We start from the raw sequence: 24,415 nt of genomic DNA, 5'->3' as shown, positions 1-24,415 counted from the left end.
CCGTTGGGCGCCCTGCAACGTTTCTTTCTCGCATTCCGTCACACTCGCCCTCGCAGTACGGAGTTCGCCTCAGTGGTGGCACCAACAGCTAATCTCTCTCTCCAAAGAAAAAAAAGAATCAAGGCCGGCAAAATGTCAGCAATGCGTACGCTCCTCTCGCTGCTGGACGGCACGGTGTACGTCCTCCTCGCCCTCACCACCGTCGCGCTCGTCGTCGTCGCCGTAGCCCTCAGTCGCAATATGTACCGTGATGCCCTGCGCACTCAGGCCCGCTCGAATCTTCGCCGTGAGGACACCCTCACAAACGAGCAACAGGGCTTTCTCAAGTCTATGCAGGCCGAAGAAAACGTGGAGGAGGTGCTGCGCAAGGCGGGGTGGAGCGAAGTCTTTCTGCGCCGACGCGTGGCGGTCGCGCGCGTCGGCCACAACCGCGAGATCGACGTCGTCGCTGTGGGGCCCATCATCCTGGTGGTTGAAGTGAAGAACTGGCAGGGATACGTGTGGAGCCACGGCTCGAGCTGGTATCAGTGCCGGAACCGCAAAACGATGGACACGCTGCAGTTTGAGGATGTGCAGGAGGACAACGTGGAGAAGGCAGCGGCACTGCGGCGCTACATCGAGAACGCACGCCGTGTGGAGCTTCCCGATTCGAGTGTTGTGCAGACCGATGCTGTGATATTTGGACACGACAAGAGCAAACAAAACGGTCGAGGAACGTGGTACTCCGACAAGGCGATCCACAAGGTCTGTGGCAAGTGTGTGGTGCCCGTTGTCGTCTTTACAAACCCGCGCGTGAAGCTGGACCCTGCTACGGTGAAGGCGAAGAAGTACGTGTTTACTCTCGATACGTTTGGCGCCTTTGCGCAGCAAGTCCTGCACGGCAACATCGACCTTGACGCACTCAACGACGTGGTCACGCCGTCCTCGTGGTGGTCGTGGGCTCCTCTTGTGCGAGCGCACACCCGTGCCCCGCGCGCCGCGCCGGCGGGGACAGCCGGTTCTTTTTTTCTCACGGAGGATCAACAGTGCCAGGTGGCAACGGTGGTGGACGTGATGCGCACGTGGGACGTCATCTACTTCCTGGATAGCCGCATGGTAACAGGTGACCTGCAGAGCATTGACGTACCGAGTGCCTTCTGTTCGTACGAACGCAAACACCTCCTCGACATAAACGTTCGCTGGAACCGCGGTGTTTGGGGTCTTGTGAAGACCTTCCTGACGAACAAGGCGGGCACGGTGGAGCTGGTGCTCGCGACGGCGAAGCGGCTGGCAAAGAAAAGGAATGAGAGGAAGCCGCGCAACGCGCAGGGGAACATCGTGTTTCCGATGGTGCCAAAGAAAAAGAAGGGGAATGACACGATTGTGATGAAGATGGCCGGCACCACGGAGCTGAAAACGATCCTGTTGTGCGACGTGGACCGCATTTTCCTCAGCCATCACCTCTACGAAAACGAGAAACAGCTGGCGTAACGGTGCGCACGGGGGAGTCTGTTTTCCTTGGAGTAATGCGCCTCCCATTTTGGTTTAACTTGCTGTGTGAATCGAAAACTAAAGTAATTATTATTTTTTCTTTTGAGGAGTTTTCTTTTTTCGAGTAATTCAATTCTTGGTTTGCTAATTCTCCGACAATGGGAAGAGGGATAATGTTCTGTTTCAGCTGTTTCGTCGCCGAGACTCGTTCGCACGCAGTGGGTGTGACTTCCACAACCGTTGAACGCGCATGATGACGGGTTCGTGTGTGTGTGGTTACTGCTGTGTGTTTGTGGTTACTGCTGGTTGGCAGCAGAGACTGCGAGAGAAGGTGGAAATGGTCAGTCTTTTTGGGGGGATGTCTCTTTCTGATCTTCTCGTAAGCAGTTGTGTGAAAAGGTGTCTTCTTTTTTCTGTTTCTCTCACTTTCCCTCTCTCTCTCTCGTCCCTTCTCCACTTCGATTCTCTCTATGCACATGAAACAGTGCAGCTTCGCAGACGCAAATGCTCACACGCTCCCTTGCGCGGCTTTGGACACCGAAATACTTCCGTGGACAGAATCGTAATGCCGCTCGCCACATCGGACCACGACGCACGCGCACAATAGAATCCACAAGTCTCTCTTCTACGGCTACTTATCCGACACCAGTGAAAGAGCGGAGGTCGGAAGCAACGCAAGTTCGAACTCGTCCTTCACTACACACACCCCTGAGCCGTAAAACTCGTCAGCAGTTGGCAGCAGCACCCGCAGTACCGGCGTTCTCTATCGATGTGAACGCTGCTGCCTCAGCAACCTCTACGACGCCTGTACTCCAGCTCGTGCAACAAGCTCAACAACTGCTGACGCAGCTTTCCCAGCCTTCTTCTGTTGTGTCGTCATCATCTCCGACGACAATAACGGCTGAAGCGATGCGCAACTACGTGGAGTTCACGGCACGGCGCGACGTCTTCGGCCCGTTGCGCCACTACCTGCCTCCCGCTGTATCGTCGGCCGCCACGAGAGCCAGCGGTGCCGCCGCCCCACGTTTTCGACTGGTCCCTTCCACCACAGCGCCTGTCACAGCGGATCCGTCTGCTCTACCAACGGCGAAAGACGAGGGGGTGCAGGCGTTTCGTCTCGCGGACCTGATCGTGTTTCTTCAATTATACGATTCTGTCGACGCTGATGACGGCCAGCTGCTGGTGCAACTCATGACAGAGGTGCACCGGCAGTTGTTCGCCTACGCGTTGGCGCAGAAGTCAACCGCGGATGCACCTGGCACCAACTCACGCAATCCGACGTCCGCCGAACAGGCAAAAAACAACACGGATAATTGCCGCAGCCGCGACCGGGGCGATCAATTGAGCAAACCAGTGGTGTACCTGCCTCTGCCAGCGTTACTCTTCACGATGTCCTCATTGGGACTTGTAGAGGAGGCCGTTTTAGAATTGGTCACCACAGCGGCGGCCTCCACCGACGGCTCTCGAGCGCGGCGCGGGTTGCTGTATCGGCAGCTGCCTCTCTACTCCTCCGAGGAGCTCATCACGCTGCTCATCGCGCTGCACCGCTTTGGCCATTCGCAGCAGCCGTCCATGAAGGCTGTCACCAAGACCCTACGTGCGTCGCTCTACAACCCCGCTACTGCAGCGAGTTCTTTTCATCGCATCATGAAGGGCATCAAGAAGCGCACGCAACGCACGGCAGGCACCGCAAACGCGGAAGCGGTGGAGGCGCAACTTCCCAAACTGCGTGTGGAGGGCGACGACGAAAGTGCAGAAGTCAACGTGGTGCGGACGCTTCAGTCGCACGTGGAGCTGCAGTCGTTGGTAGTCCAACTGCACAGCCCGCTGTTTTTATTGCTGGAGGCGCTCACCGCTGCTGCCATGACGGTCTACCGTCGCAGCGATGTGATCTCCTTCCTGTCCGATTGGATCGCTGTGACTGCCGTGATGGAGCTCGCGGCGGCGCTGCGTTGCCCCGGCAGTGGCCGTTCTGTTCTTTCTTCCAGCACCTCCCATCGGGTTCAGGAGGAAGCACAAGAGTACGTGCTCTTTGTGGCCCATCAACTCCTGCGCGCGGCGAAGCTCACAGAGGAGATGGAGCTTCCACAGCCGGTGCTGTCTGCGGTGTTCGCCTGGAGCTGCACGCTGTCCGGCAAAGGCGTCGTTGTCGATGGCGGGGAGGACAGCAAGGTGCCGTCGGAGCGCGTGGCGTTCTATGATCACGTTACGGCCGACCTCATCAAGGCAAAGCGCACCGATTGACGCTCCGTCGGAGTAAGGGGGAGAAAAGACTTGAACCGACAAGGCACGCTCTCTTGTTGTTGTGTGTTATTCTGCCTGTTTAACTGAAAGCACTCACAGATGCTGAAGATGAATCCTCAACTGAAGGTTAACAACACGTAAGCGAAAGGAATCAACATCTTTTTTTTTATTATTTTGGCGCTTTGAATGTTCAGCTGCGTGTTCTATGCAGGTATCATTAGAACGGAAGGCTAAGAAAAGGTATTCTATGCTTGTAGAAAAGCATCTTCTAGGTCGACTGATGCTCACCTTCTTTCCGTATCCTTCTCTTCTTTTTCTTTTCTCATTGATCACCTGCGAAAACCCACCATGGAAAGGGACGGAAAGCTGCTGCTCGGTTGCCTTTTTGCGACAGACAAAGCACGGCGAGGTCGAGCAGGGTCGTCGTGTACTATCGTCTACAAGCGATTAAGTCAGGTCACTCCAACAACGAGAATAGAAGCAGTACACCCGAAACACAACATCAACTGCGCTTCTCAATGAGTCAATCGCCAGCAACAAAGAAAGGCGGCGAGATCGATGATATTCGTGCCTGCCTGCGCGAGCCGCCAAAACCCGGCGATGCACCGACAAAGCGGGCGGCTCTGCGCAAAGTCGTCGCGATGATGACGAGCGGCATCGACACCTCTGCGCTCTTTCCCGATGTGATCATGTCCTGCTTCACGAGCGATGTGGTGTGCAAGAAGCTCATCTATCTGTACCTCATCACGCAGTCAAAAGGCAAGGAAGACCTCGCCGTGCTGGCCATCAATGCGTTGGTGAAAGAGTGCAGCGACCAGAGTCCGGTGGTGCGCGGCGTGGCGCTGCGCACGTTGGCCGCCATGCACGTCCCGAACCTCCTCGAGTACTTGGTCCCACTGGTGGAAAAGGGGCTGAGTGACTCCTCCGCGTATGTCCGCAAAACGGCCGTGTGCTGCCTGCTCCGACAGTACCACCGATCCGTCGAGGACTTCTACGAGCACCAGTACTTTGAGCACGCCCTCCGCATGTTGTCCGACCCGGATGTGCAAGTGAGCTCGAACGCGCTCGACGTACTGCTGGAGGTGACGCGACTGGAGTCCATAAAGGAGTTGGCGGCTGAGCTGCACCCACCCTTCATTGTCAGCAAGTCCCTCTTGTATCAGCTTTTAAATCGTCTGCGCGTGCTGAATGAGTGGCAGCAGATCCAAGTGATTCGGCTCTGCCTCCAGTACACTCCGAGCAGCGAGGACGAGATGTTTGACATGATGAATCTGCTGGACGAGCGTCTCGAATCGAACAACACCGGCGTTGTGATCGCCTGCAGTTGTGCGTTCTTCCACCTCACGCAAAACGCGCCGGCGGTTCAGCGAAAAGTGTTCCAACGGCTTCGCGAGCCGCTGCTCGTCATCGCCACCAGCCACGTCACGGAGACGGCGTACGCGGCGCTGTGTCACGTTAAACTGCTAGTGCAGCGCGACCCGCGGCTCTTTGACGAGGACATCCGCGCATTTTATTGCACTGTGAACGAGCCGTCGTCGAACAAGTGCGTCAAGATGGACATCCTCGCCTCCACGGTCACCGCCGCGTCCGTGAAGGCAGTATTAGACGAGCTGGTCGCCTACTCCGAGGACCGCAACGCGACCGTGGCCCGCACCGCCATTGCGACCATGGGTCGCGTTACCCTGAGGCTTCCCGACGCCCTCGGCTCGGTTCTTGCGTTGTTCACTGACTTCATCACGTTGGGCCTCGAGGACGTGCGCGGGGCAACACTGAGTGTGCTGGCGGACGTGCTGCGGCAACATGTCCAGCTCGATAAGGTCCGCCCGCTGCTGCAGACGATAGTGCAGTGCTACAAGGCCTCCCCGTTCACCGACGACGAAAGCCGTCTGTCGTTTCTCTGGCTGCTGGGCGAGTTCGGTGAGTACGTTGCGGAGGCGCCGTACATCCTTGAGATTTTTAGCGACAGCGTGCTGAAGGAGCCGGCGGCGCTGCGTCTGCAGCTTCTCACCTCCGCCGCAACGTTGTTCTTCAAGCGACCACCCGAGATGCAGCGGTGCCTCGGCCGCGTCTTTCATGCCCTTCTGAACGAATTCACAAGTGCTGATGTGCTGGACAAGGCGCTCCTTTACTTCCGTCTGTTGCGCACCGATGTGGCGGTGGCGGCACGCGTGATTTGTGCGGCGAAGGCGCCAATTCGCGCGTTTGCGGAGGACGTCGACGCGAACCTGCTGGACCGGCTGATGGCGGAGTTTGATACGTTGTCCGTTGTTTACGGTGTGCCGCAGGAAACGTTTATCGTAGACGATAAAGCAAGTGCTGGAGATGAAGAGGAGGAAGAGGAACAAGAGGTGGAGGAGGAAAGAAGGGAGGGAAAACAGCTGGAAATGTACAATCCCAATGATGTTGATGGCAACGGCGCGAACACACGTGCGTTGTTCATCGGGGACGCGTCGGCTGCCGGCATGGATCAACTTTTCGGCAGCGACGACGCCGCGCGAGCCGCCCCGCTGTGTCTCTCCTCGGATGCCCAGCTGGACGCGTCGGTCTTTCAGCAGCAATGGAGTCAGTTGGACGTCGCCGCGACTTTTTCGGTCACGCTGCAGACCAGCGGGATGCCCTCCGTTGACGCTGTTGAGGCTGCTCTGGAGGACCACGACATCTTCGTCTTGGCTTCAGGGGTGCAAGACGGTGCACAGAAGCTCTTTCTGTACGCGGAGGCCACAGCGCCGACACGCTGCTGGTTCTTTATAGAGGCCTTCGTCACCCTCACCGGGGCCGTCCGGGTGACTGTGAAGGCGGATGCGCCTTCGTCTTCACCCACGGTGGTAGCGTTTGAAGCACTTCTACGCTGCGCTTTCGACGCAGTGGAGTAGCTGCAACCGCTGTAATGGGTTGTTTGCCACGTCGCAGCAGAGCCGCTTTACCTTCACCGCATACGTCTATAAATGCGTACTTCGCTTGAAAACCTGTTCCCCTGCTTTTTGTGCTGCACGTTGGTACCTACCGGACAAGGCGTGTTTAAAAAAGAAGAGAAGCACGTATCTGAAGAAAACGGACTCGCGTGCAACAGTAGGGAACGGGGTCTGCAACACAACTGAGAGGGCGGTTCCACTTCTCTGTAAATAATAAAAGAAAACAGAGCGTTGTGTTGTTGTCGGAAGCAAGGTTTAACCAGTCTCCTTTGTTTGTTTCTTTTCTTTTCTTGCAAGCTTGCTGCATCTCACTCTTTCTCCTTCCCTCATTTCTTTCTTCAACCTTCCGCTTTCAACTCTGCGTAAAAGTAGAATATCGGGTTTTCGAGAGCTCACTTGGACACCGCCCCGCACGCCAAAGCGCACACAGAACAAGAACGAATAAGTGTTCCCCTCTTTTTGTACTGCAACTATTTATTGACAACGCGCCTTTGAGATTAATTTCCGTTGCAAAAGCATACCACAACAACAAAAATGACTGCACCACCTCCCCCTCCCCCTCCTCCGCCGCCACCACCGCCGCCGCAAAGAGTCGACGATGGGTCCGCGGCGAACGTCGATGGCGGCGTTGGCGGTGCGGCGGCTGCGATGTTCGCCGAAATACGCGACGGTGGCGACAACATCACCTCTCGCCTGCGCCACGTCACGGACGACGAAAAGATCTACAAGAAAAACATCCAACACGGTGAAATCGACATGAGTGAGCTGGAAAGGAAGAAAGCCGCGGCCGAAGCACGGCGGGCGGCGCAGCGCAGCGAAGACGCGATGAAGACCGCGCACGAGAAACCGGCGCAAGAGCCCGTATTGGAGCTAGAGGGCGACAAGCGGTGGACGGTGCGGCACCAAGCCGGCACCGCCGAGAAGCAGCTGAGGCTGGAACTCGACAAGGTGGAGATGCGCCACGCCGTCCGCATTGAGAGCTGCAACCATGTCTACATCACGCTGACAAACAAGGTGAACTCCGTCAGCGTCGTGAACTGCACCAAAGTGCAGGTGGTGGTGCAGACCGTTGTTGCCTCGTTAGAGGTGCTGAACTGCGCGGACTGCGATGTGCAGGTGACGCAGGCGGCCCCGACGGTGGCGGTGGAGCGCTCGTCCAACATCAACGTTTACCTTCAGGACAAAGAGGAGGCGCGCAGAACTGAAATCGTCACGGCGTGCAGCTCCACCGTGAATGTGCTCTTTCCGTCCGAGAAGGACCCCGACGACGTCGTGGAGCGGGCCGTCGCGGAGCAGTTTGTGTCCCGCATCGTGCCGGATGGCAAAGGGGGCTTCAAGGTGGAGACCAAACCGATCGAATCGTTCTAACAAAACAACAACGGCGAAGCTTTTCCGCGCTGTGTGCCGATGCGTATTTACCGTGCTTCGCTGTTTCTTCTTTTCTTTTTTCTTTTTTCTTGTTTCGTTGTGGATTGCTGTACTCGGTGTGTGTGTCTGTGTGAAAAGACAAATGAGACCGATAAGACTCGCTGTTTTACCTGTGTGACGTATGTGGTGGAATCGCCTTGCCGTCGTCCTCGTCTTCTACGCCAAGATCACAACGAAATGACGAAAGGCAGTGTGAGCTTACCTCTCCTACGATCGTTTCTCCTAGCTGTGTTGTTGAACATTCGGGGTGAGCTAACGATGCAAGGGAAACGCTTATCATTCCATCAACGAAATGCCACTGTGATTGCAGTTGACCCCCCTCCTTTTTTAGACACTCGAAAAACGGCTCCAGTAGTACTCTTTAGATGTCAAAAATTTTCTATGCCGTTAGTGCGGCTATAAATGGTGGCATAATTGTTTTTCCTAGTTACAATGAACCTTGCTTCCTTTATCCGCTTTCACCTCGTATCCTCCTTGTTGACTCTATTACACCTACTCTTAGCTCGGCGACTACAAGTCGTTCTGAATCTGGTGCACACCGATATCGTAGATCCTCTCTCTACGCGAAGAGCGTCAGTGCTTGGTTCCGTGTTCGAGCGCCTCCGTAGCGCTGCAGGTGAAACATTGATTTTTGGAGGTTCTTCTTCTTTGTTTTTCGATATTGACAGCGTTTGCCTTCTTGCTTGTGCACCAACAGTCTTGCCATTTTCACAGATCGATTATAGCATATATATATGTGTTTTTTTTTTTCACCTCTCTTCTCCGTTCTCTCTCGTGTTTTCATCGAACATCGTTTTTCTTACAACCAACTCTCTGGGAACTTGCAAACGCACACACCCACCACACACACAGGCGCACAAGCACGGTCAAAACTCTTTTTACTAGCCACACGTACCTCAGACTGCGGGCGGAACGATGGCGACCCTCAACACGGAGCTATCCCTCGTCCGCCGTTTTCACGCGCTGCTGCAGAACTACGACGCGCGGCCGGCGGTGGCGCAGCGCAACACTCTCCCGACCCTCTCTCGCTTCCTCCGCAGCAAAGACCGCGAGATCCGCAAGCTGTCGTTGGAGGCCGTCTACCTACTGGCGGAGCACCCGGAGAACTTAGAGCTGCTTGGCAGCGACCGCGAGTTGGTCGACGGCGTGGTGGAGATTTACGACGCCGCGCAATACGACGACCCGGAGCTGTGCGAGCTGTCTAGTAATACGTTAGACCTCCTCGCCTCCACCTTCGCCGACGGCGATCCGCGGGAGAAGGTGGTGGCCCGCCGCGCGGAGCAAGAAACCGGGGCGGGTCCAATGGGCACGTCGCGCCTTCAAGCCGTCGCCCACCCGCGAACGGGGACCTCGAGCGACCTGAAGGACCTGTCAAACGCTGTAGGCGAGTACGACACGATTGTGGGGATGACCCCCGGCGGCGGAAGGGCCGGAGAAATCCCTGTAGACGCGGACCAGCTGTCCATCGTGTCCAACGGTACGGGATTTGAGACGGCGAGTTGCAGCTCGCGGCCGACGCGGCGCGTGGCGGAGGAGCAGGTGCGACCCTCCGAGGTGATTCGAGGGGTTGGGAAGGACTGCCCGCTCTCCATCGTGCTGGAGATCCCCGCGCTGGATGCCATGACGGACATTTCAGAGATCGAAGAAATTCTGCAGACAACGCGCGGCGTCATTTCCTACACGGTAACGGCCAGCGCCCATCAGGTCCGCGTGTTTCTCTCCGCCTTCGCGCAGGCTCCACTGCAAAATCTGCTGGCGGAGGCAGGCTATGAAAATATCCTCGCAAGCGCGGAGAGGATGCGCTACCAGGCCGGCGATGGTGGTAATCAGAGTCTCAATAACAGCTTCTTCTTCGACGAGGGGGCGAAGCGGCCGACCTATGTGCAGACGGCGAAGAACTTTGCGTCAAGTTTGTTCCGCTCCGTCATGGTCTACCGAGACCCTCAGAATAATTCCCTCGCGGCACGCATCCAACAGCAGCGGAAGGCGCAGGAGGAAACCGGTAGCACCACAGCGGATCGTCTTGCACAAGCGTTTGCACGCTGGTGGTAATCGTAATGAACATGAAGGTGCTTACAAGTTGCAGCTCGTAGAACGCTCCGCCCGTTGTGGAGCTCCTAACAATAAAAAAAAACGCCTCTTCTTTGCGATGGGTGACGAGGCGTCGCTTTTTGGCTATTCTTGTTCCACGCATGAAGCGTGTATAAACTCAATTACACCACCACGCATACTACACCATTTCCTCTCGTTTGCTTTTCACTCTTCTTCTTTTTTTTTATCTAGAATACACGTCATTTCACATTTGTTTATACCTTTTCGACACTTCTATCCTTTTGTTTGCTTTGGTCGGCGTGAGCTGCTACGTTCTCTCGCCTCGGTTTCTACGCGCTGCAGAAGGCGTTTTTTGTTTTGTTGTTTCTCCGCATGCCCTTTTCTTTGCCCCTCGTTTTTACTGTCGTGCAACACAGGGAGACTTGCGACGTGGGAGAGCGGAAGCCAACGGGGATTCCCTGATCTTATTCCTTTTCCGTTCGTCACTCACATATTAAATAGCAGCTGCGGTCATGCTTCGTTTGGAGGCATGTGAATGGTGGAGCGAAGAGGTGGCGGGATTCGCTGCGGGACTTGGTAGGCCGTTTTTGGCTGAAATGGAGGACGTGCTTCCGTGTTTGGAAAGGTGTTCTTGTACTTGACAAGGAGCTTGACAAGAGCCACGCTCGACTTTGAGGTGGTTTTCTACTGCGCTTAATTGAAGAAGCGCACACGGGTTTCATTTACCTTAAAGAAAAAGGAGTACTTCTAAAAGGCCCAACTGGCAACATGCGACGTCCACCTACAAGCAACAGCAATTGAGAATGCGGTGTTCTCTCTTCTTTTCTTCACTCAGCAAAAAAGCAGACACATATAGCACACTCCTATTTGGAAAAGAGTCGCTACTAGGGCCAGCGAAAAGGGCAGTGCAGTAGCAGCTGTGGTTCTTCCGAATCGCCCTGTTTGTTGAGGAGTTGACGCGCACCCCGCGGGGTTCGGTATGTGCCTTCACCGGTGTATTGCATTTACTACGTTTTTTTTTCTTCTCTCTCTCTTCCCTCTTCATTTATTATTTTGAGTGTGTCTCTGTGTGTCTCTGTGGGTCTGTGCTTTGCGGACTTGGGCAACGCTCTCGCCACGTTCTCTACACTTCTGCGGCTTCAATTATCACCGGCTGTGACGACGCAATCGCGGCACCCGAGTTTTAAAAAAGAAAGCCCCCCAAACATCAGTGAATTCTCTCTCCCTTTCGTCGGTCTTCGTTTTCCATCGTATTGACGATGATGATCCCCTTCACAAAGCAACTCGCACTCGTGCTGGTAGCGCTTTTGGCGCTCGCCACCGGCACAGCTTCCGCCGGGTCCTCGTACTTTCTGTTTTCCGGTGTGTACGTGAAGCTGCTTCCGGGCCGAGAGCTGTGCTTGAACTACAATGCCTATCGCGACCCACAAGAGGACCCCGTGACAGTGGCGTTCCAGCACCGCTGCATCGACGTTCGACTCGCCACTGTTCGCACGAAGTTGTACGCGCCAAGCGCGGAGCCCGGCAAGCGTGGTCGCGAAATCCCCCTCAACGAGTTCGTCGACACCTTCGGTGACAACACGCAAATATTATTCAAAGCGGAGCAGACTGGAACGTACAAAATGTGTTTCCTGCTCCCGCTCATGAAGCCGGCCATGCGGTTTGAGATGTCTTTTAGCGCCGTAAACGACGTCGTCGAGCCGCCGACACTGGAGGACGACGCGTTCGTGGTGGATAAGCCGCCGGAGGTGCAGGACTACGCGGATCGGCTGCAAATGCTTAACCTCTCTCTCGAGACGACAGTGGATGAGCTGCGCATGTACGAAACGCGTCGCTACTTCTTTGATCACACGACAAGGTCGGCTTTCAACCTGTGTCTGTTGAGCGTGGTGTTGAACATCGTCATTGCCGTCGGCGTCAGTCTTTGGTCAGAGAGGTACTTAGAGAAGTTCTACGTGAAGCAGAAGATTGCATAGGGATTTTTTGTTCTTCGTCGCTCTCTCTGAAACGAGTATTTGCTTTACCTTGATGTACAACAACGCGCGCGTGAACGTCTTTTGTGTCGGTCTATGTGAAAAGGTGACGATGGTTCAACTGTAATGCCACGTATGTGTTTTGTCTCTGTATGTGCTTCTCTTTCCCTTTCTGTTTCTATCGCATACCCCAGAGAAGAAAAGAAAAAGTGGTCTATGAATGTAAAGGGCAGTTTCCTTGTGCGTCTTTAAGACGACTAATGTGCATCCTCCCGCCTCCCTGCGCGCTGAAGAGATGAAGTAGAGAAACTCGACAAGGTGCCGCTGTCGTACCAACAATTTATTGTCGCTGAATACTCCCGCGGCGGTGTCCAACCGGCTCCGGTGATTCTGTGTTTCCTCCTCTGCTTTCTCTCTATGTTTTTGTGTTTCTCGCGAGTACGTCGAAATACGCACTACTTTTCCGTCACTCTCCAGTGTGAAGAAACTCTGGAAGCAAACAGAACAAAAAAAAAGTGGACGCACAAACGAAGCACGAATGTCCTTTCAATGTTCCGGCGAGTGTCGCGTAGCGCCGCGATGCTTCCAGGGCATCGATGCCCCGCTGCTGTGCCGGCAGCTCTGCAGCTGACCTGTCAACGCCGTTGCAATAGTCATGCATCACAGCGCGAGGAAACGACACTCGAGGAGTACGCGGAGCGGCGTCAGTGCTTTCTTCGGCACCTTCCACCGCACAGTATCGCGTTGCTCCCCGCAGCCGACGAGGTCAGCTACAGCCACGACATTCTGTGCCCGCACCGGCAGGATTCGTTGTGGTATCACCTGTTCGGGTTGCACACGCCGTTGCGCCGGCAACTCGAGCCTTCGTCGTCCACCCTTACAGCGGACGTGCGAGCGACGATGGCGGTGTTTGCGAGAGGCGCGGACAACTTCACTCACACGATCCTGTGCGCTCCTCCTGTAACGGTAGACCCGGCAACGGTGGTATGGGCCGCAGAGACAACGCCACGAACCTCGTACGAAGCGAGGTTGCGTGCACACACGCAGACAAAAGAAGTTGGATGCATCGGCTCCACGTCTGCCGTGATTACGAACGACGTGGGCACCATCTGTGACGCGGTGTGCCGTCTAATTACGCAGATGGCAACCCAGCAAATAATAAAATGGGCCGAAGCCGAGCGAGCCTATTCAAACTGCGCATCATTCAATCCAACTGCTGAGGAACGCGTTGCGCGTGATCGCGGTGATCTGCTGCGCATCATGCCGCAAATATTTGCCGCCTACCCTCAGCAGCTGCGGTGGGACGGGCGGCGCTACCGTTTGCCGCCGCGGTCCCGTCAACAACCACAATGCGAGGAAGTGAAATCCTTGCAAGCGCGCCCGGAAAAGTCACAACACACGTTCCACCACCCTTTAGAGGCGTTTTTTCACACCCTGCACTCTACTGCGATCACCGTGCATCTTCCGCGCCTCTTCTTCGACGGCACACCACAGCCGCCCTGGGACTCTGCGACGTTCCATTACAAGACGGCGGCGGCGTATACGCCAGGTCTGGTGTCACATCATCCAGCACCATCCACCGCCTCCGCCGAAGCGCAAATTTTCATTGCGGCATCTGCATCGGGCAAGTGGACCTCCGACTCGCCTACCCGTACAATGCGGGGTGAAGTACGCCTGCCAATACGCCGCTTCGACGCCTACGGGTGGTCCTATCGACTGCTGAAAAGTCCCTCGCAGGTGCGACAGCATCTCCGCAGCGCACGCGCCACCGAGCACGCGTTTGTGCACCTCATGCGCCGCTCTGCCACGACGGCCGCAGAGCACGATCTGCACTGCGCCTTCCAGCGCTGTGTGTGCGACTGCAGTGCGCACTTTGGCGCCGCATCCCGGGTACGGTCTGCGTACATCCCTGTCATCGCAAGCGGCGTGCGCAGCACTGACATTCACTACACCGACAACTGCGCGGAGGTGGCAGCAGCAGCAGACGTAGGCGTGGTGCGCGTCGACGCCGGGGTGGAGGTGGAGTACGTGCCGACGGACTGCACGCGAACGTTTCCCATTAGCGCCGCGACGTTTCCGTGCCCGCAGCACGCACAGCTGTACGACGGGCTTGTGCGGATTCAACGGTCGCTGCTGCATCGTATTGCCCCTGGCGTGGCGATGAGTGACGTCGCCAAACTTCACCTCGATGAAACGCGTGCGTTGCTGTGCTCCCTCGGCGTTGACTTCCGACGTGTATCGTCGATGTCTGTCTCTGAAGCCCCTCGCGTGTCCGGAGGTGAGGACGAAGGGGAAGAGGAGCAAGAGCGCCAGCTGCCCATGTCAGTGGTGCGGGCGTGCTTCTGTGCGCACACCTTTGGCCATCTCTTTGGCCTTGACATTCATGAGGAGTGGGGCATAGCGTCGCCGATCACATCTCCTTCGAAGGCAGTCCTGCAAGGCACCACCGCAGCACCAGCTCCGCACATCTTTACCGGGGGCATGATGCACACCGTTGAGCCTGGAGTTTACATGCCAAGTCTCGCACGCGCTAGTCTATTTGGAATGACGGCGGCCCAATTGCCCGATGCGTTTCACCGAGGCATCGGTATGCAGGTGGAGGACGATGTACTGATTCTTCCCCTTGTCAACGATCAAGGCAACGCTGCTCCTCGTGAAGAGATTACTTCTTGCCTCGGCCGATGGAGTCGAGGTACCTACCTCCAACACGCACTGGCGGCCTTTGCGCGCTACTACGGAGACGCTCGCGTGTGTGATGTGAAGTCCTTCCGTACACCTTTGGAGTCCGCTTCAGCCGTTGTTGAACTGTGTCGACAACACGTGCAAACCCTGCGGAAAGCCGGTGCCGTTGCGTCCGTGCTGCCCACACACGAGTGGAATGTTGTGTGCTTTCTCTTCTCCCAACGCCTGGCGATGGACGGGCATAAACCGGCAGTGGCGGCGTTAGCGAGCGATATCGCTGCTGTCCAGGCGCTGACATTTGTCGCAAGCCCGGCTTACGCGTCGGCATCTCTTCTTGTACCTACTGTTTCTCACACGGAGTGGTATCCGTATTCTGTGGTGGTGCTGACGGCATCCGTACCAAAAGATCGCCACTGGATCGAAATGTTGATGCGAGAGTCGCTCTAGGAGAAAAAGAAAAGATTCGAATACACACTGACCGTGGAAAAGTAAACAATGACAGCATAACAGTACCGAAACGGAATCAGACGTGGAAAGATAATTTAAAAAAAGTACTACCTACGCGGAGCGCGCTGTGGGACCTGTTTTATTGCGTGTCGCAAAGGCTGGCGAAACCTGTTTTTGTTTTTTTTGTTAGTTTATGGAGGAAGTCCCAGCGGATTAAAATGAAAATATGTCTGCGTTGAATTACCTGCGTTACGCTTCAACCAGGCCAACGCACACCACTGGAGCATCCACTGTCCTCTGGCGGTTTGCTCAGCCACGTTTTCTTCTTTGTTTCGTAACCTCTCACTCTTTCCCTCTGTGTTTATCCGCATGCCATATTTCAGAAGAATTCGAGTTCGATGCAGCGCATGTTGCCTTTGGAAGAAAACTTCGCTTATTCAACTTCCGACTCATAATAATTTAAAACAGAGAAGGTCTCGTGAAGAGGGCCAGTTGAAGACGTCCTTCACTTGTTTTCTTTCCTCCTCCTCCGGCATCGTCGCAGTGTCGATTACATAAACTTGACGAGGAACCAAGAGAGCCCAAATATCTTTAAAAAAGAAAAACCGCAATTCTTTTTTTCTGGCGAGCCGCGATGCGATACAATGTAGCGGTCACCGCACTGCTAAAGCGGATCGAGCAGAACAGAAACGTCCTGACGAAGGAGTTGTCGCAGTCACTTTCTCGCAGTCTGGCTACATCGGTAATTGCGCAGTGCTATAATTTTTCATTGAACTGGAAGAATGAGGTTGCCGGCTCGAGAGCGGCTGACCGCGGCAGGGCTCAATTGTGTGAAGCTGATCCGCTCCGCGCCTTCCCCCATTCGCGGTGGAGAAATCTGGTGGACCACATCCCGACGCTTTTGCTGTGCCTGCAGTTCACGTACGACTCCACGGCCTTGGTGAATCGAATCTCCCGCTCCCGTGACAAGCTGTTGACGGCGCTTCTGTACAACATTCCTCGCCGTAACTGCTCCCTGCAGGTGTACGCGCTGTACCGCGCGCTGCTGATGCACCTCCTCCCATCAGATCTGCGCAATGCCACCTCCGCGCATCTTTTCTGCACCTTCGTGACGCTCGCCGTAATTCGATCCATCCACAAAGAATCCGTTCGGTACGCTGAGTCTACGGCATACCGATACGTCTCCGACGGCACGTCGACGATGCGGCAAAACCGCGACGTCGCCGAGGTCGTGGATCACCTGCCAGACTGGCTGAAAGTACACTTCACGATCCAAGATGACGCGCCGCTGCTGAGGCGCCTCTGCGACGAGTTTCTTCGCCGGCTGCCCCCTGCTGGAGAGAGCTTTTCGATGGACTACGTGAAAACGTTAGTGGAGGGTGAGTTACGCAGCAACGAAGTAGTCGCCGACACGACGCTGGCGTACGCGTTCAGCAGAGTCATCGCGACCTCCTCGGTGCATCGTGTCTCGCGGGAAGAGTTTGTCTTGTTCCTGCCAAAGCTTGTGACGACCGAGGTAAGGGAGGAAAGAACCCGCTCGTTGGAGCTTTCATCGGAAATGAACCAGTTTAGCCAACAGCCCTCGCACGTAAAGCGTCGTTACTTCTACGCAGAAGCCGGTGCGGTTGCCGTGACCAACGCGCTTTCCAACCTCTGTCTGCTGCGCCATGTGGAGGAGGTGATGGCAGCACGTCCGTTGAACCTTAACGAGTGGCTGTGCTTGATGGCGGCGGCGACGGGGGAGAGGCAATGGGCCGATGTGGCACAACCAGCGCTTTTCAAAGCCCTCCGCATGGCAGAGAAGCAGCGCCTCCAGCGGCTAGAAGACAGCAAAGGACGCAGCACAGCGAAAGACACTCTGTTCCCGCTCCTGTCCGATAAGCAATGGATGTGGTTGCTTCGACACGCCATTGGCAATATTGCCTATATGCGCTACGACCCCGACGCGCTGTGCCGCGTCGTTAACGTGTACATGCCTGTGCTGAGCGAGTACGGGCGTGTGCTGCACCGCGACCCTGACATGACAGTGGCGCATTTATTCGAACTGCACAACATCCTACCAGCTTTCTGGATTCTCACACGACTCTTTGGGGTTCTCGATGATAGGAATAGATGGTGGCGAAGAAAGCACTGGAACGACGTGGAGCGCCACGACGAAGATACGGACGACGCAACTCCGTCAACGGTTACACCGCGCATCCCCAAGGAGCTGAAGGAGGAGGATGTGCTGAAAATGGCAATGACCATCACAGACGCTGTGGAAAAGTGCCTCACCCGCTCCGGCGATCTCACGCGCACCACGATCTCACCGCCCGCCCCACCACTGCAAACGGATGCGAGTGCGCCTGTTGCGCCAACACGCGGCTCCGGCTTTGCACGGACAGCGCACCCACCTCCGCGCACGCAGACACACAGACGTCCTCGTTGCGGACACACAGCTTCAAGGGAAAGCCACCACGCCGAGACTAGAAGGGGAGCCGCATATTTGCTTCTTGAAACTCAGTTTTCGTGTCTCAATGTGATTATGGAGAACCGCGAAACGTCGCCGGATCGCCTCCGGTATGCAGTCGCAACCACCCTCCGCCTGTTGCCGATTTCGAATACGTTGTTTGAAACTCTACTGCAAAATATCAAGCGTGAGCTGCAAGAGCTCACTGATCAAAAGCTCTTGTCCGACGACCACACCGTACAGTCCCGCTACGCAGACACGTCCATACGCCTGCCACCTCGTCTCCTCCAATTCTTAGACATTTTCACACATCAGAAGTTACACGTACTTCGCGCCATCCGCAACCTATCTCGGTCGACGTGTGAGTCGGCCCTCTCAGTGGAGGAGCGTGCCACAGTCGTTCTACACTTCACGGACGTGGTGAACTCGGTCACTTCGTTTTTGCTTGTGCTGAAGGACATGCGGAACGTAAATTTCCGCGCAGAGAATCTTGTTCATAATGTATCCAAGTGCTACGCCATCATTGTGATGCCCGCTGTAGAGAAGGACAATGCCTACCATGGCTTTCTCGAGAACAGGCAGGCGGTGCAGCGGCTATCGTGCGTTTGCTTGGAGACCGTCAACCACATCTGGTCGTCATCATTTTCCGCCTTCACCACCTCGGGCAGGCGCGACATGCCCGCTGTAGGAGCTCGTGTGGTGCATCAGGAGGCGCAGGTCGACACGGTGCGACTGGCGTTCAAAGCGATGGGCCTCGGTGGACTCTGCGGCCTCACCTCTGAGGAACTCCCTCACCTCGTGCCTACGCTGCACCGCATGTTTGACACACTGACTGAGTGCTCGAAGCAGCGGCGCGACAGCAGCAGCGATTACAGTGCCAAAGTCGTCCCTCGCGGTAATCAGATCTTGTGCTTGTGTTGTTCTTCGCTGTACCGTCTATGCTCCCTCGGTGTGTACGATGAGGGCTGCTTCGCTGCCGCCACCGAAGCACTGCGCCGTTGCGGGGAGGAGGAGAACATCAAGATGATGTCCACCTACGAGCGCAATCGATGCTTAATGGACGCCGTACACTCCTTTCGCATCTTGTCCCAACGCTCCACCACATCCCGGGACGTTCGTCAGCTCATGCAGCAGCTTCTCGTCGTCTCGGCCCGCATGGCGGCGGGGCGGTTGGCGTTTGCGGAAATGGTGAAACCGGACCGCGGCCACGATACGAGCGATGCGGAAGTATGCGCACTGTCTGGGCAGGCTGTTCTTATGTGGCAGCTGGCCAGCATGGCCGTCGTCAGCACTACCCCCAGTCCAGTCGTGGACAAGAGCATCAACGCCCTGATGCAATTCGTGAAGCGGCACCTTGGCATCCCAGTTTGCGCCGGCTACACCCCACCCCTCGAAGCGTCCACCACTGCCACACAGCTCGATTACCACGAGCAGGCACTCCGCACCACGCAGTTAAAGGCGTACACGATGGTGATGTTGTCTCCGCCGCGGACGCCGTTGGAGGTGGCGCAGGTTTCCAACACGATCATACGCAACATCGTGTCGAGCAACAAGAGAACGTATCGCCGCGTCCTAGCTGAGATGGGCAGCGGAGCGACCGCGGCACACCGGCAGCGGTGGCAGACGCACATGGACGTCTTTTCAACGTTGGTGCAGCGCTTCAAAGGGTTGATTGCGCCGACATTGTGGCACCGCATCGTCCGCGAGTGCCTCGTCGTCCACGACGTTCTCACCGTTGTGAAGCTGTTCACACCATTGATGCAAGACACACTGGTGCTCGCGATCGATCAGCTTCTTCTCTACAGCGAGGCGCACGACAACACCGGCACGTGGGGAGATGATGGCATTGGCGAGGCGGGCGGAGAAGCTGGTGGATTGGGCCGAGTTTATCCGGTGCTCTACGAGGCGGCAAAGACGCAGCTGATTGTGTACCACCGCGCCGCGCGGCTCCTGGCTTTTCACGAGCACATCAAGAACATGCATCGCCGTGTCTACCTTGTCGAGTTGATGGACCGTCTTGCTCAGGAGGCGGCGGAACTTGAGCGGCGCAACGAGGTGCCGCTGTTCACGAAGAGTTTCTCAGCAGCCACGACAGACGGACAACATGAGGCGATGACGTCAGTTGTGCAGTCTGGTCGCTCCTACGTCCTCAGCGCATTCCGCAAAATGCACGTGTAAGACCCCAACACCACGGGCAACGTCAGCAGCGAACAGGCGAGAGCTATATGGTGTTCAGGGCCGCGGTTTTCAAAAGGAAACGGAGGTTTCAGAGGCTGTCACAGGTTCAAGCAAGAGCTATATTAATGAAAAGTCGAAAGCCGTCTTGTGATCCGCCAAGGATCGCCCTGACTTTCCCTTTGGGGTTTATTGCTATTATTAGTTGGGTGAGCTGTTATCTGAAGAGTGGAAGTGCTACGAATCGGTGTGTGGATGACAAGTCAACGGCCCGGTACGCGCGCACCTTGTGTTGCTTGCACAAGGTATTATGTACGATCACACACTAGGAGCGAGTGATCGGCTGATTTCCCGATGTCGTTTCGTCTTCTCACGCGCTCTTTCATTCACTTTCTGACGCCTTTCCTCTTTTGAGCCCTGCTCCTCTTTCTCATCGCAATTATTGACCGCTATGAGACAGCCCTTTCTGGTACGCTTTGTTTTCGTTGGTGTTGCTGCTGTGGAAGCTGATGCGGACGAGGTGAGGTGAAGGAAGAGCAATGGCGCAGTCCCGTCCTTCCAGCGCAAATGCAGACGCAATGGCAATCCTTATTTTAGTGACAGGACTCCCTGCCGCCGGCAAGTCCTCGTTCCTGCAAGCCGTACAACACCTCTACACCAATGCGCAGGGTAGTCAAACGTTTTCCCTCTTCGGTGGTGCGCGACGCGGCCGCGTTGCTGCTGTTTTCCGCCTCGACGACGTACTGCTGCGCTCCTGCGGTCCACGAAACGAAGAAGAAAGCGCTACGGAAGGCGCTCGTGTTGCGCAGCTCGCTTCGAGGGAAGTCTCCTTTTCTCCCGCGCGTTGGCAGGCGGCGACGCGGGAGCTTCTACGCCTCACAGAGGGTGCGTTACGCACGTGCGCAGCAGACGAAGGAGGAGCGGCGGCCCTACCGCTGGTTTTTGTGGAAGACAATATGCACCTGCGCAGTATGCGGGAGCGCTACTATCGCCTGTGTAGACGCATAGAAGACAAGGCGGTGCAAATGCCGAGTACGAAAGGCGGCGACGCAATGCAGTTCGCGGTTGCCATGTTAGAGCTGCGCTTTACGATTTCGTTGTCCACCTGCATAGAACGCAATGCTCTCCGCTTACAGTCTGTGGAGCTTTGTGAAGGTGCACATGCAAAAGACAAGAATGCGGCCGTTGCGTCTTTATACGTGCCGACACCCGTCATTGAATCGATGCACGCTGTGTTCGACTGGTGCCGCGATGCGTCATCCGGCGCAGCAGCAGAGCAGGAGAAACGTGTGCTGTCTGAGAAGGGGGACTCTTCTCCATGGCGTTGGTGGAAGTGGACGCCGACGACGCAACCGTGGAGTTTGCTGGAACTTGCCGTGACAACCGAACCGCCGGAAGGGTCAGCGGAAGAAAACGAAGGAGTGCCCGTTTCGCGCCTGCCCACCGCAGAGGAGCTCGTGGACGAATTCTTTACTGTCACCCTGCAAGATGCAGCCCGGAACGCCTGTAGGGCTCAGTGTGCACACGTCTTGCAGCGCCGCGAGCGGCGAAGGCAGGCAGAGGCCTCAGCTGCAATGTCGAGGGAGCAACGCAACGAAGCACACGTGCGTACACACACGCATGAGTTGGACCTGCAATTGCGTGCGTTGGCGCACACGTTTCTAAAAGCACAGCACACCCCTGCCGTGGGCAAGCAGGTCGGAAAGTTAAAGAATGGTGTGTTACAACGGTTCAAGGAGGGGAGCCGTGCATATGCAGCGGTGCAGCGGTCGCGTGGACACGAAAACGCCTCGCGAGGAGAAAACGCAGACGAAGACGACGTGGCTGAACTGCACGAGGCGTGTCTGATGGACTATCAGAACGCGCTCGTGTCGCTGTGGGAAAGAGGGGAACGGAGGGAGGAAACTCAGTGATGGCGAGAGAAACGGAAGGTAGTGGCGACGGAAGACGTATGGAGTTTGTCTCGCGTCGCACCCATCGTTTCTACACTCTCCTGATTCTCTTCTTTGTCGTTTACTTTTCCTTACCGTTGTAGGTCTGAAGAGTCAGTCGAGAACACTCAGCTGCTATTCGGGAGCAATGGCTCCCACCACGATCCACAACCATCACGAGTCCTGCAAATACAAAGGAAAGTTGAAGTTACGCTTGCAATGGGACCACAACGCCGCATACTTTCTTGTTTCAGCGGCTTTGCCTCTCCACGTCGAAGGCGTTTAGCGACAGTGCACTGCTGTCTGCGCTAGAGGCCAAGGAGTCCCAGCGCGATCCCCGAAAGAGGAGAAGAAGCGCTTTGATTTTGTTTTTCCACGATGGAAGGAGGAAAGAGCTGGCTGCTCGCGTGTGTTACTTTCACATTTTAGCTTCTCTAAAATAAAAGTCAAAAGATATTTTCCTTGTGCTGTTGTGACGCTAGGTTTGAGAACCACAGGATGGAATTGCGGTGGCAAATGTTGATAGGGTTCGTCGATGGACGCTATTGCGTTCCACTCGTTGTAAATGGCTGCTTTCCGGTCCACGATCTGCTCGCATCTTTTTTCTGAACGGTGAGAATTGTCCTCTCCTCTTCCCTTTCTCCTTGACGCTGCTCCTTCTGCTGGTCTGCACTTTGTACTTCTCTCTAAGTAAGTCATTTTGTTTTTATTTATTTTTATGATGCATTTAAACTCATTACCTGTACGACACCAAAACAAAATCCCCCTTTCTTCTTCGTTCGCGAACATCACAGAAGCTCACAAGTTTCTAAAGAACACCGAAATTCGTCTCGCTGTTCGGGTTTTTTTCTCTCTTTTTTCATGCACGTTAACCAGATCAACTTGGGTCTCTTGACAAATCCGCAGACCCCATCATCGTTCACGACGGTCGAACTAGGAGTTTACATTTAATAATAGTCGTAATATTTGTAAAAACCTCACTCCTCACTATTCATCACCTCTACAACCCTTAAAAAAAGAAAACAATATTTCTGAAGGCACTCGCCGCCACACGGGCAACATGTGCGACACGCTCACCGGCTACGAGGCGCGACTCCGCTGCCGTGCAATTGTCAGCCACAAGGCCACCGTTGATGCCGCGAAAACGGTCGAGGAGGCGGCAAACAAGCTGATCGAGAAGGCGCAGCGGCACCTCAGCTTCAACCCTGCGCCGTCCCCCATTACCCGCCACCCAGAGTACCCCCTGTACGATGTGTCGTCCATCCCGGAGTGGCTGAAGGGAAACCCGTTCATCTTGAGTTATTACCGCGCCGGCTACTCGACGAAGCAGTGCTTCAAAAGCATCTTTGCCCTTCACAACGAGACGCTGAACATTTGGACGCACCTGATCGGTTTTGTGATCGTTCTCGCCCTCACCGTGCACATCTTGGTAAACCTCGAGCTGCACCGCACACGTGACTACCTCGTCTTCTCGGTCTTTCAGCTAGGGAGCATGGTTATGCTGGGCGGCTCCTCCATTTACCACACGCTGAGCGCACATCGTTGCGAGGAGGTGCACAACCTTGCTCTCGCCTTCGACTACTTCGGAATTACCGCGATGATTGTGGGCAGCTTCTACCCGCCGGTTTTTTATCTCTTTTCCTGCTCCAACGTGGTGCGTGCCGCCTACCTGGTCGCTATCACCTTGCTCGGCATCATGGGCTTACTGGGGCCATTCTTTACCTTCTTCAACACGAAAACGTTTTACTGGCCGCGGATGGTTCTCTATTCCTCGCTGACGTCGGTTGGCATCCTCCCGACCGTTCACATGTTTGTTGGTTTGCCGACCAACGAACAGACGGTGCCGCTCTACGAAGGGATGTTTCTGATGCTGACGACCTACTGTGTCGGCATGATTATTTACGTTTTCAAGGTGCCGGAGCGCTGGTACCCGGGGCACTTCGACGTGTGGCTGCACAGCCACCAGCTGTGGCACTTCTTCGTTCTCGGTGCCGCCGTGGTGCACTACTTCACGTGCATCGGTGTGTTTCAGATGTGGCGCGTCACGGGCGGGGTTGGCGGCGAATGCTCGTAGACGCGGTTGAAAGCACCAGAGGTTGTCGTTCTGCGCGAGAGATCAGACGCAAGATCTTGTGTTGGTTTTCTCCGCATCAGCCCTCTACCTTTGCGGTGACATTGATTGGGTCTTCCATTTCTCTGCCCTGTGCCACCTCGCGTGTTTCTGTGTGAGCGTCTTTTTTTATTTCTATTTGTTCTCCCTGAGTGTTTTTCATTTTTTCCCTCCCTAGCTGAACCTGTTGCAACTCTTTTCGCGGCTTGTTGGATTCAATAATCACGGTAACTCTTCTGCTGTCGCACTTCGCTGACATTCATCGCTTTTTCCTTCCTTTCTTTTTTTTCGATTTTTAATGCTCATTTGATTCCTTGTACTAGTTGCCGCTGTTGTCGTGTGAAATGCTTTTGCTTGTTTTGATTTTGGTAACATAGAGTCTCTTTCCTCTACACACTCGCACATCACAGGTCCGCGATGCACCAGCCGGCACGCGATTCTTACAGCCATAGCGAAGACCTGTTCATGAGAGGATGCCTTTTTCCACTCTTTCTGGTTGTTTCCTTTTTTTGTCTCGTTTTTGACTCCCTTTTATGGATTAC

General features: G+C 55.4%; 10 protein-coding genes across 21 annotated transcripts; all 10 read left to right on the top strand.

Moving 5' to 3' along the window:
- Positions 1–55: 55 nt before the first annotated feature.
- On the top strand, positions 56–1,470 carry ABB37_03982 (hypothetical protein; the record flags this gene model as incomplete). The annotated part of the gene is made up of 1 exon (XM_015801492.1): positions 56–1,470. The coding sequence occupies exon 1, from the start codon at positions 133–135 to the stop codon at positions 1,468–1,470; it is 1,338 nt and encodes a 445-aa protein (XP_015660112.1). The 5' UTR covers positions 56–132.
- Positions 1,471–1,954: 484 nt separating this feature from the next.
- ABB37_03981 (hypothetical protein) lies at positions 1,955–3,714 on the top strand (the record flags this gene model as incomplete). The annotated part of the gene is made up of 1 exon (XM_015801491.1): positions 1,955–3,714. Exon 1 carries the CDS (start codon positions 1,975–1,977, stop codon positions 3,712–3,714), a length of 1,740 nt encoding a protein of 579 aa, XP_015660111.1. The 5' UTR covers positions 1,955–1,974.
- Positions 3,715–4,069: 355 nt separating this feature from the next.
- Positions 4,070–6,587, top strand: ABB37_03980 (putative beta-adaptin; the record flags this gene model as incomplete). Of its 2 annotated transcripts, none has more annotated exons than XM_015801490.1 (1): positions 4,070–6,587. In XM_015801490.1, the coding sequence occupies exon 1, from the start codon at positions 4,233–4,235 to the stop codon at positions 6,585–6,587; it is 2,355 nt and encodes a 784-aa protein (XP_015660110.1). In that variant the 5' UTR covers positions 4,070–4,232. The 2 variants fall into 2 exon arrangements, with proteins under 2 accessions (XP_015660110.1, XP_015660109.1); XM_015801489.1 differs by having other exon boundaries at positions 4,080–6,587.
- Positions 6,588–6,994: 407 nt separating this feature from the next.
- On the top strand, positions 6,995–7,994 carry ABB37_03979 (putative G-actin binding protein putativeCAP/Srv2p; the record flags this gene model as incomplete). 3 transcript variants are annotated; one of them, XM_015801488.1, is made up of 1 exon in its annotated part: positions 6,995–7,994. In XM_015801488.1, the coding sequence occupies exon 1, from the start codon at positions 7,161–7,163 to the stop codon at positions 7,992–7,994; it is 834 nt and encodes a 277-aa protein (XP_015660108.1). In that variant the 5' UTR covers positions 6,995–7,160. The 3 variants fall into 3 exon arrangements, with proteins under 3 accessions (XP_015660108.1, XP_015660107.1, XP_015660106.1); XM_015801487.1 differs by having other exon boundaries at positions 6,998–7,994; XM_015801486.1 differs by having other exon boundaries at positions 7,047–7,994.
- A 561-nt stretch (positions 7,995–8,555) lies between these two features.
- Positions 8,556–10,106, top strand: ABB37_03978 (hypothetical protein; the record flags this gene model as incomplete). Of its 2 annotated transcripts, none has more annotated exons than XM_015801485.1 (1): positions 8,556–10,106. In XM_015801485.1, the coding sequence occupies exon 1, from the start codon at positions 8,970–8,972 to the stop codon at positions 10,104–10,106; it is 1,137 nt and encodes a 378-aa protein (XP_015660105.1). In that variant the 5' UTR covers positions 8,556–8,969. The 2 variants fall into 2 exon arrangements, with proteins under 2 accessions (XP_015660105.1, XP_015660104.1); XM_015801484.1 differs by having other exon boundaries at positions 8,906–10,106.
- A 1,057-nt stretch (positions 10,107–11,163) lies between these two features.
- On the top strand, positions 11,164–12,082 carry ABB37_03977 (putative mitochondrial hypothetical protein; the record flags this gene model as incomplete). 5 transcript variants are annotated; one of them, XM_015801483.1, is made up of 1 exon in its annotated part: positions 11,164–12,082. In XM_015801483.1, exon 1 carries the CDS (start codon positions 11,366–11,368, stop codon positions 12,080–12,082), a length of 717 nt encoding a protein of 238 aa, XP_015660103.1. In that variant the 5' UTR covers positions 11,164–11,365. The 5 variants fall into 5 exon arrangements, with proteins under 5 accessions (XP_015660103.1, XP_015660102.1, XP_015660101.1 ...); XM_015801482.1 differs by having other exon boundaries at positions 11,202–12,082; XM_015801481.1 differs by having other exon boundaries at positions 11,287–12,082.
- A 435-nt stretch (positions 12,083–12,517) lies between these two features.
- On the top strand, positions 12,518–15,208 carry ABB37_03976 (aminopeptidase P1 putativemetallo-peptidase Clan MG Family M24; the record flags this gene model as incomplete). 2 transcript variants are annotated; one of them, XM_015801478.1, is made up of 1 exon in its annotated part: positions 12,518–15,208. In XM_015801478.1, the coding sequence occupies exon 1, from the start codon at positions 12,629–12,631 to the stop codon at positions 15,206–15,208; it is 2,580 nt and encodes an 859-aa protein (XP_015660098.1). In that variant the 5' UTR covers positions 12,518–12,628. The 2 variants fall into 2 exon arrangements, with proteins under 2 accessions (XP_015660098.1, XP_015660097.1); XM_015801477.1 differs by having other exon boundaries at positions 12,556–15,208.
- A 382-nt stretch (positions 15,209–15,590) lies between these two features.
- On the top strand, positions 15,591–19,835 carry ABB37_03975 (hypothetical protein; the record flags this gene model as incomplete). 2 transcript variants are annotated; one of them, XM_015801476.1, is made up of 1 exon in its annotated part: positions 15,591–19,835. In XM_015801476.1, exon 1 carries the CDS (start codon positions 15,843–15,845, stop codon positions 19,833–19,835), a length of 3,993 nt encoding a protein of 1,330 aa, XP_015660096.1. In that variant the 5' UTR covers positions 15,591–15,842. The 2 variants fall into 2 exon arrangements, with proteins under 2 accessions (XP_015660096.1, XP_015660095.1); XM_015801475.1 differs by having other exon boundaries at positions 15,594–19,835.
- Positions 19,836–20,291: 456 nt separating this feature from the next.
- Positions 20,292–21,745, top strand: ABB37_03974 (hypothetical protein; the record flags this gene model as incomplete). Its single annotated transcript, XM_015801474.1, has 1 exon — positions 20,292–21,745. The coding sequence occupies exon 1, from the start codon at positions 20,372–20,374 to the stop codon at positions 21,743–21,745; it is 1,374 nt and encodes a 457-aa protein (XP_015660094.1). The 5' UTR covers positions 20,292–20,371.
- Positions 21,746–22,453: 708 nt separating this feature from the next.
- On the top strand, positions 22,454–23,837 carry ABB37_03973 (hypothetical protein; the record flags this gene model as incomplete). Of its 2 annotated transcripts, none has more annotated exons than XM_015801473.1 (1): positions 22,454–23,837. In XM_015801473.1, exon 1 carries the CDS (start codon positions 22,824–22,826, stop codon positions 23,835–23,837), a length of 1,014 nt encoding a protein of 337 aa, XP_015660093.1. In that variant the 5' UTR covers positions 22,454–22,823. The 2 variants fall into 2 exon arrangements, with proteins under 2 accessions (XP_015660093.1, XP_015660092.1); XM_015801472.1 differs by having other exon boundaries at positions 22,458–23,837.
- Positions 23,838–24,415: the final 578 nt, after the last annotated feature.

This window comes from Leptomonas pyrrhocoris, assembly GCF_001293395.1.
Source record: "Leptomonas pyrrhocoris isolate H10 chromosome Unknown, whole genome shotgun sequence".
Classification (NCBI taxonomy): domain Eukaryota; phylum Euglenozoa; class Kinetoplastea; order Trypanosomatida; family Trypanosomatidae; genus Leptomonas; species Leptomonas pyrrhocoris.
The sequence above is the reverse complement of the archived record's forward strand: the minus strand, read 5'-3'. Positions and strand labels throughout refer to the sequence as shown.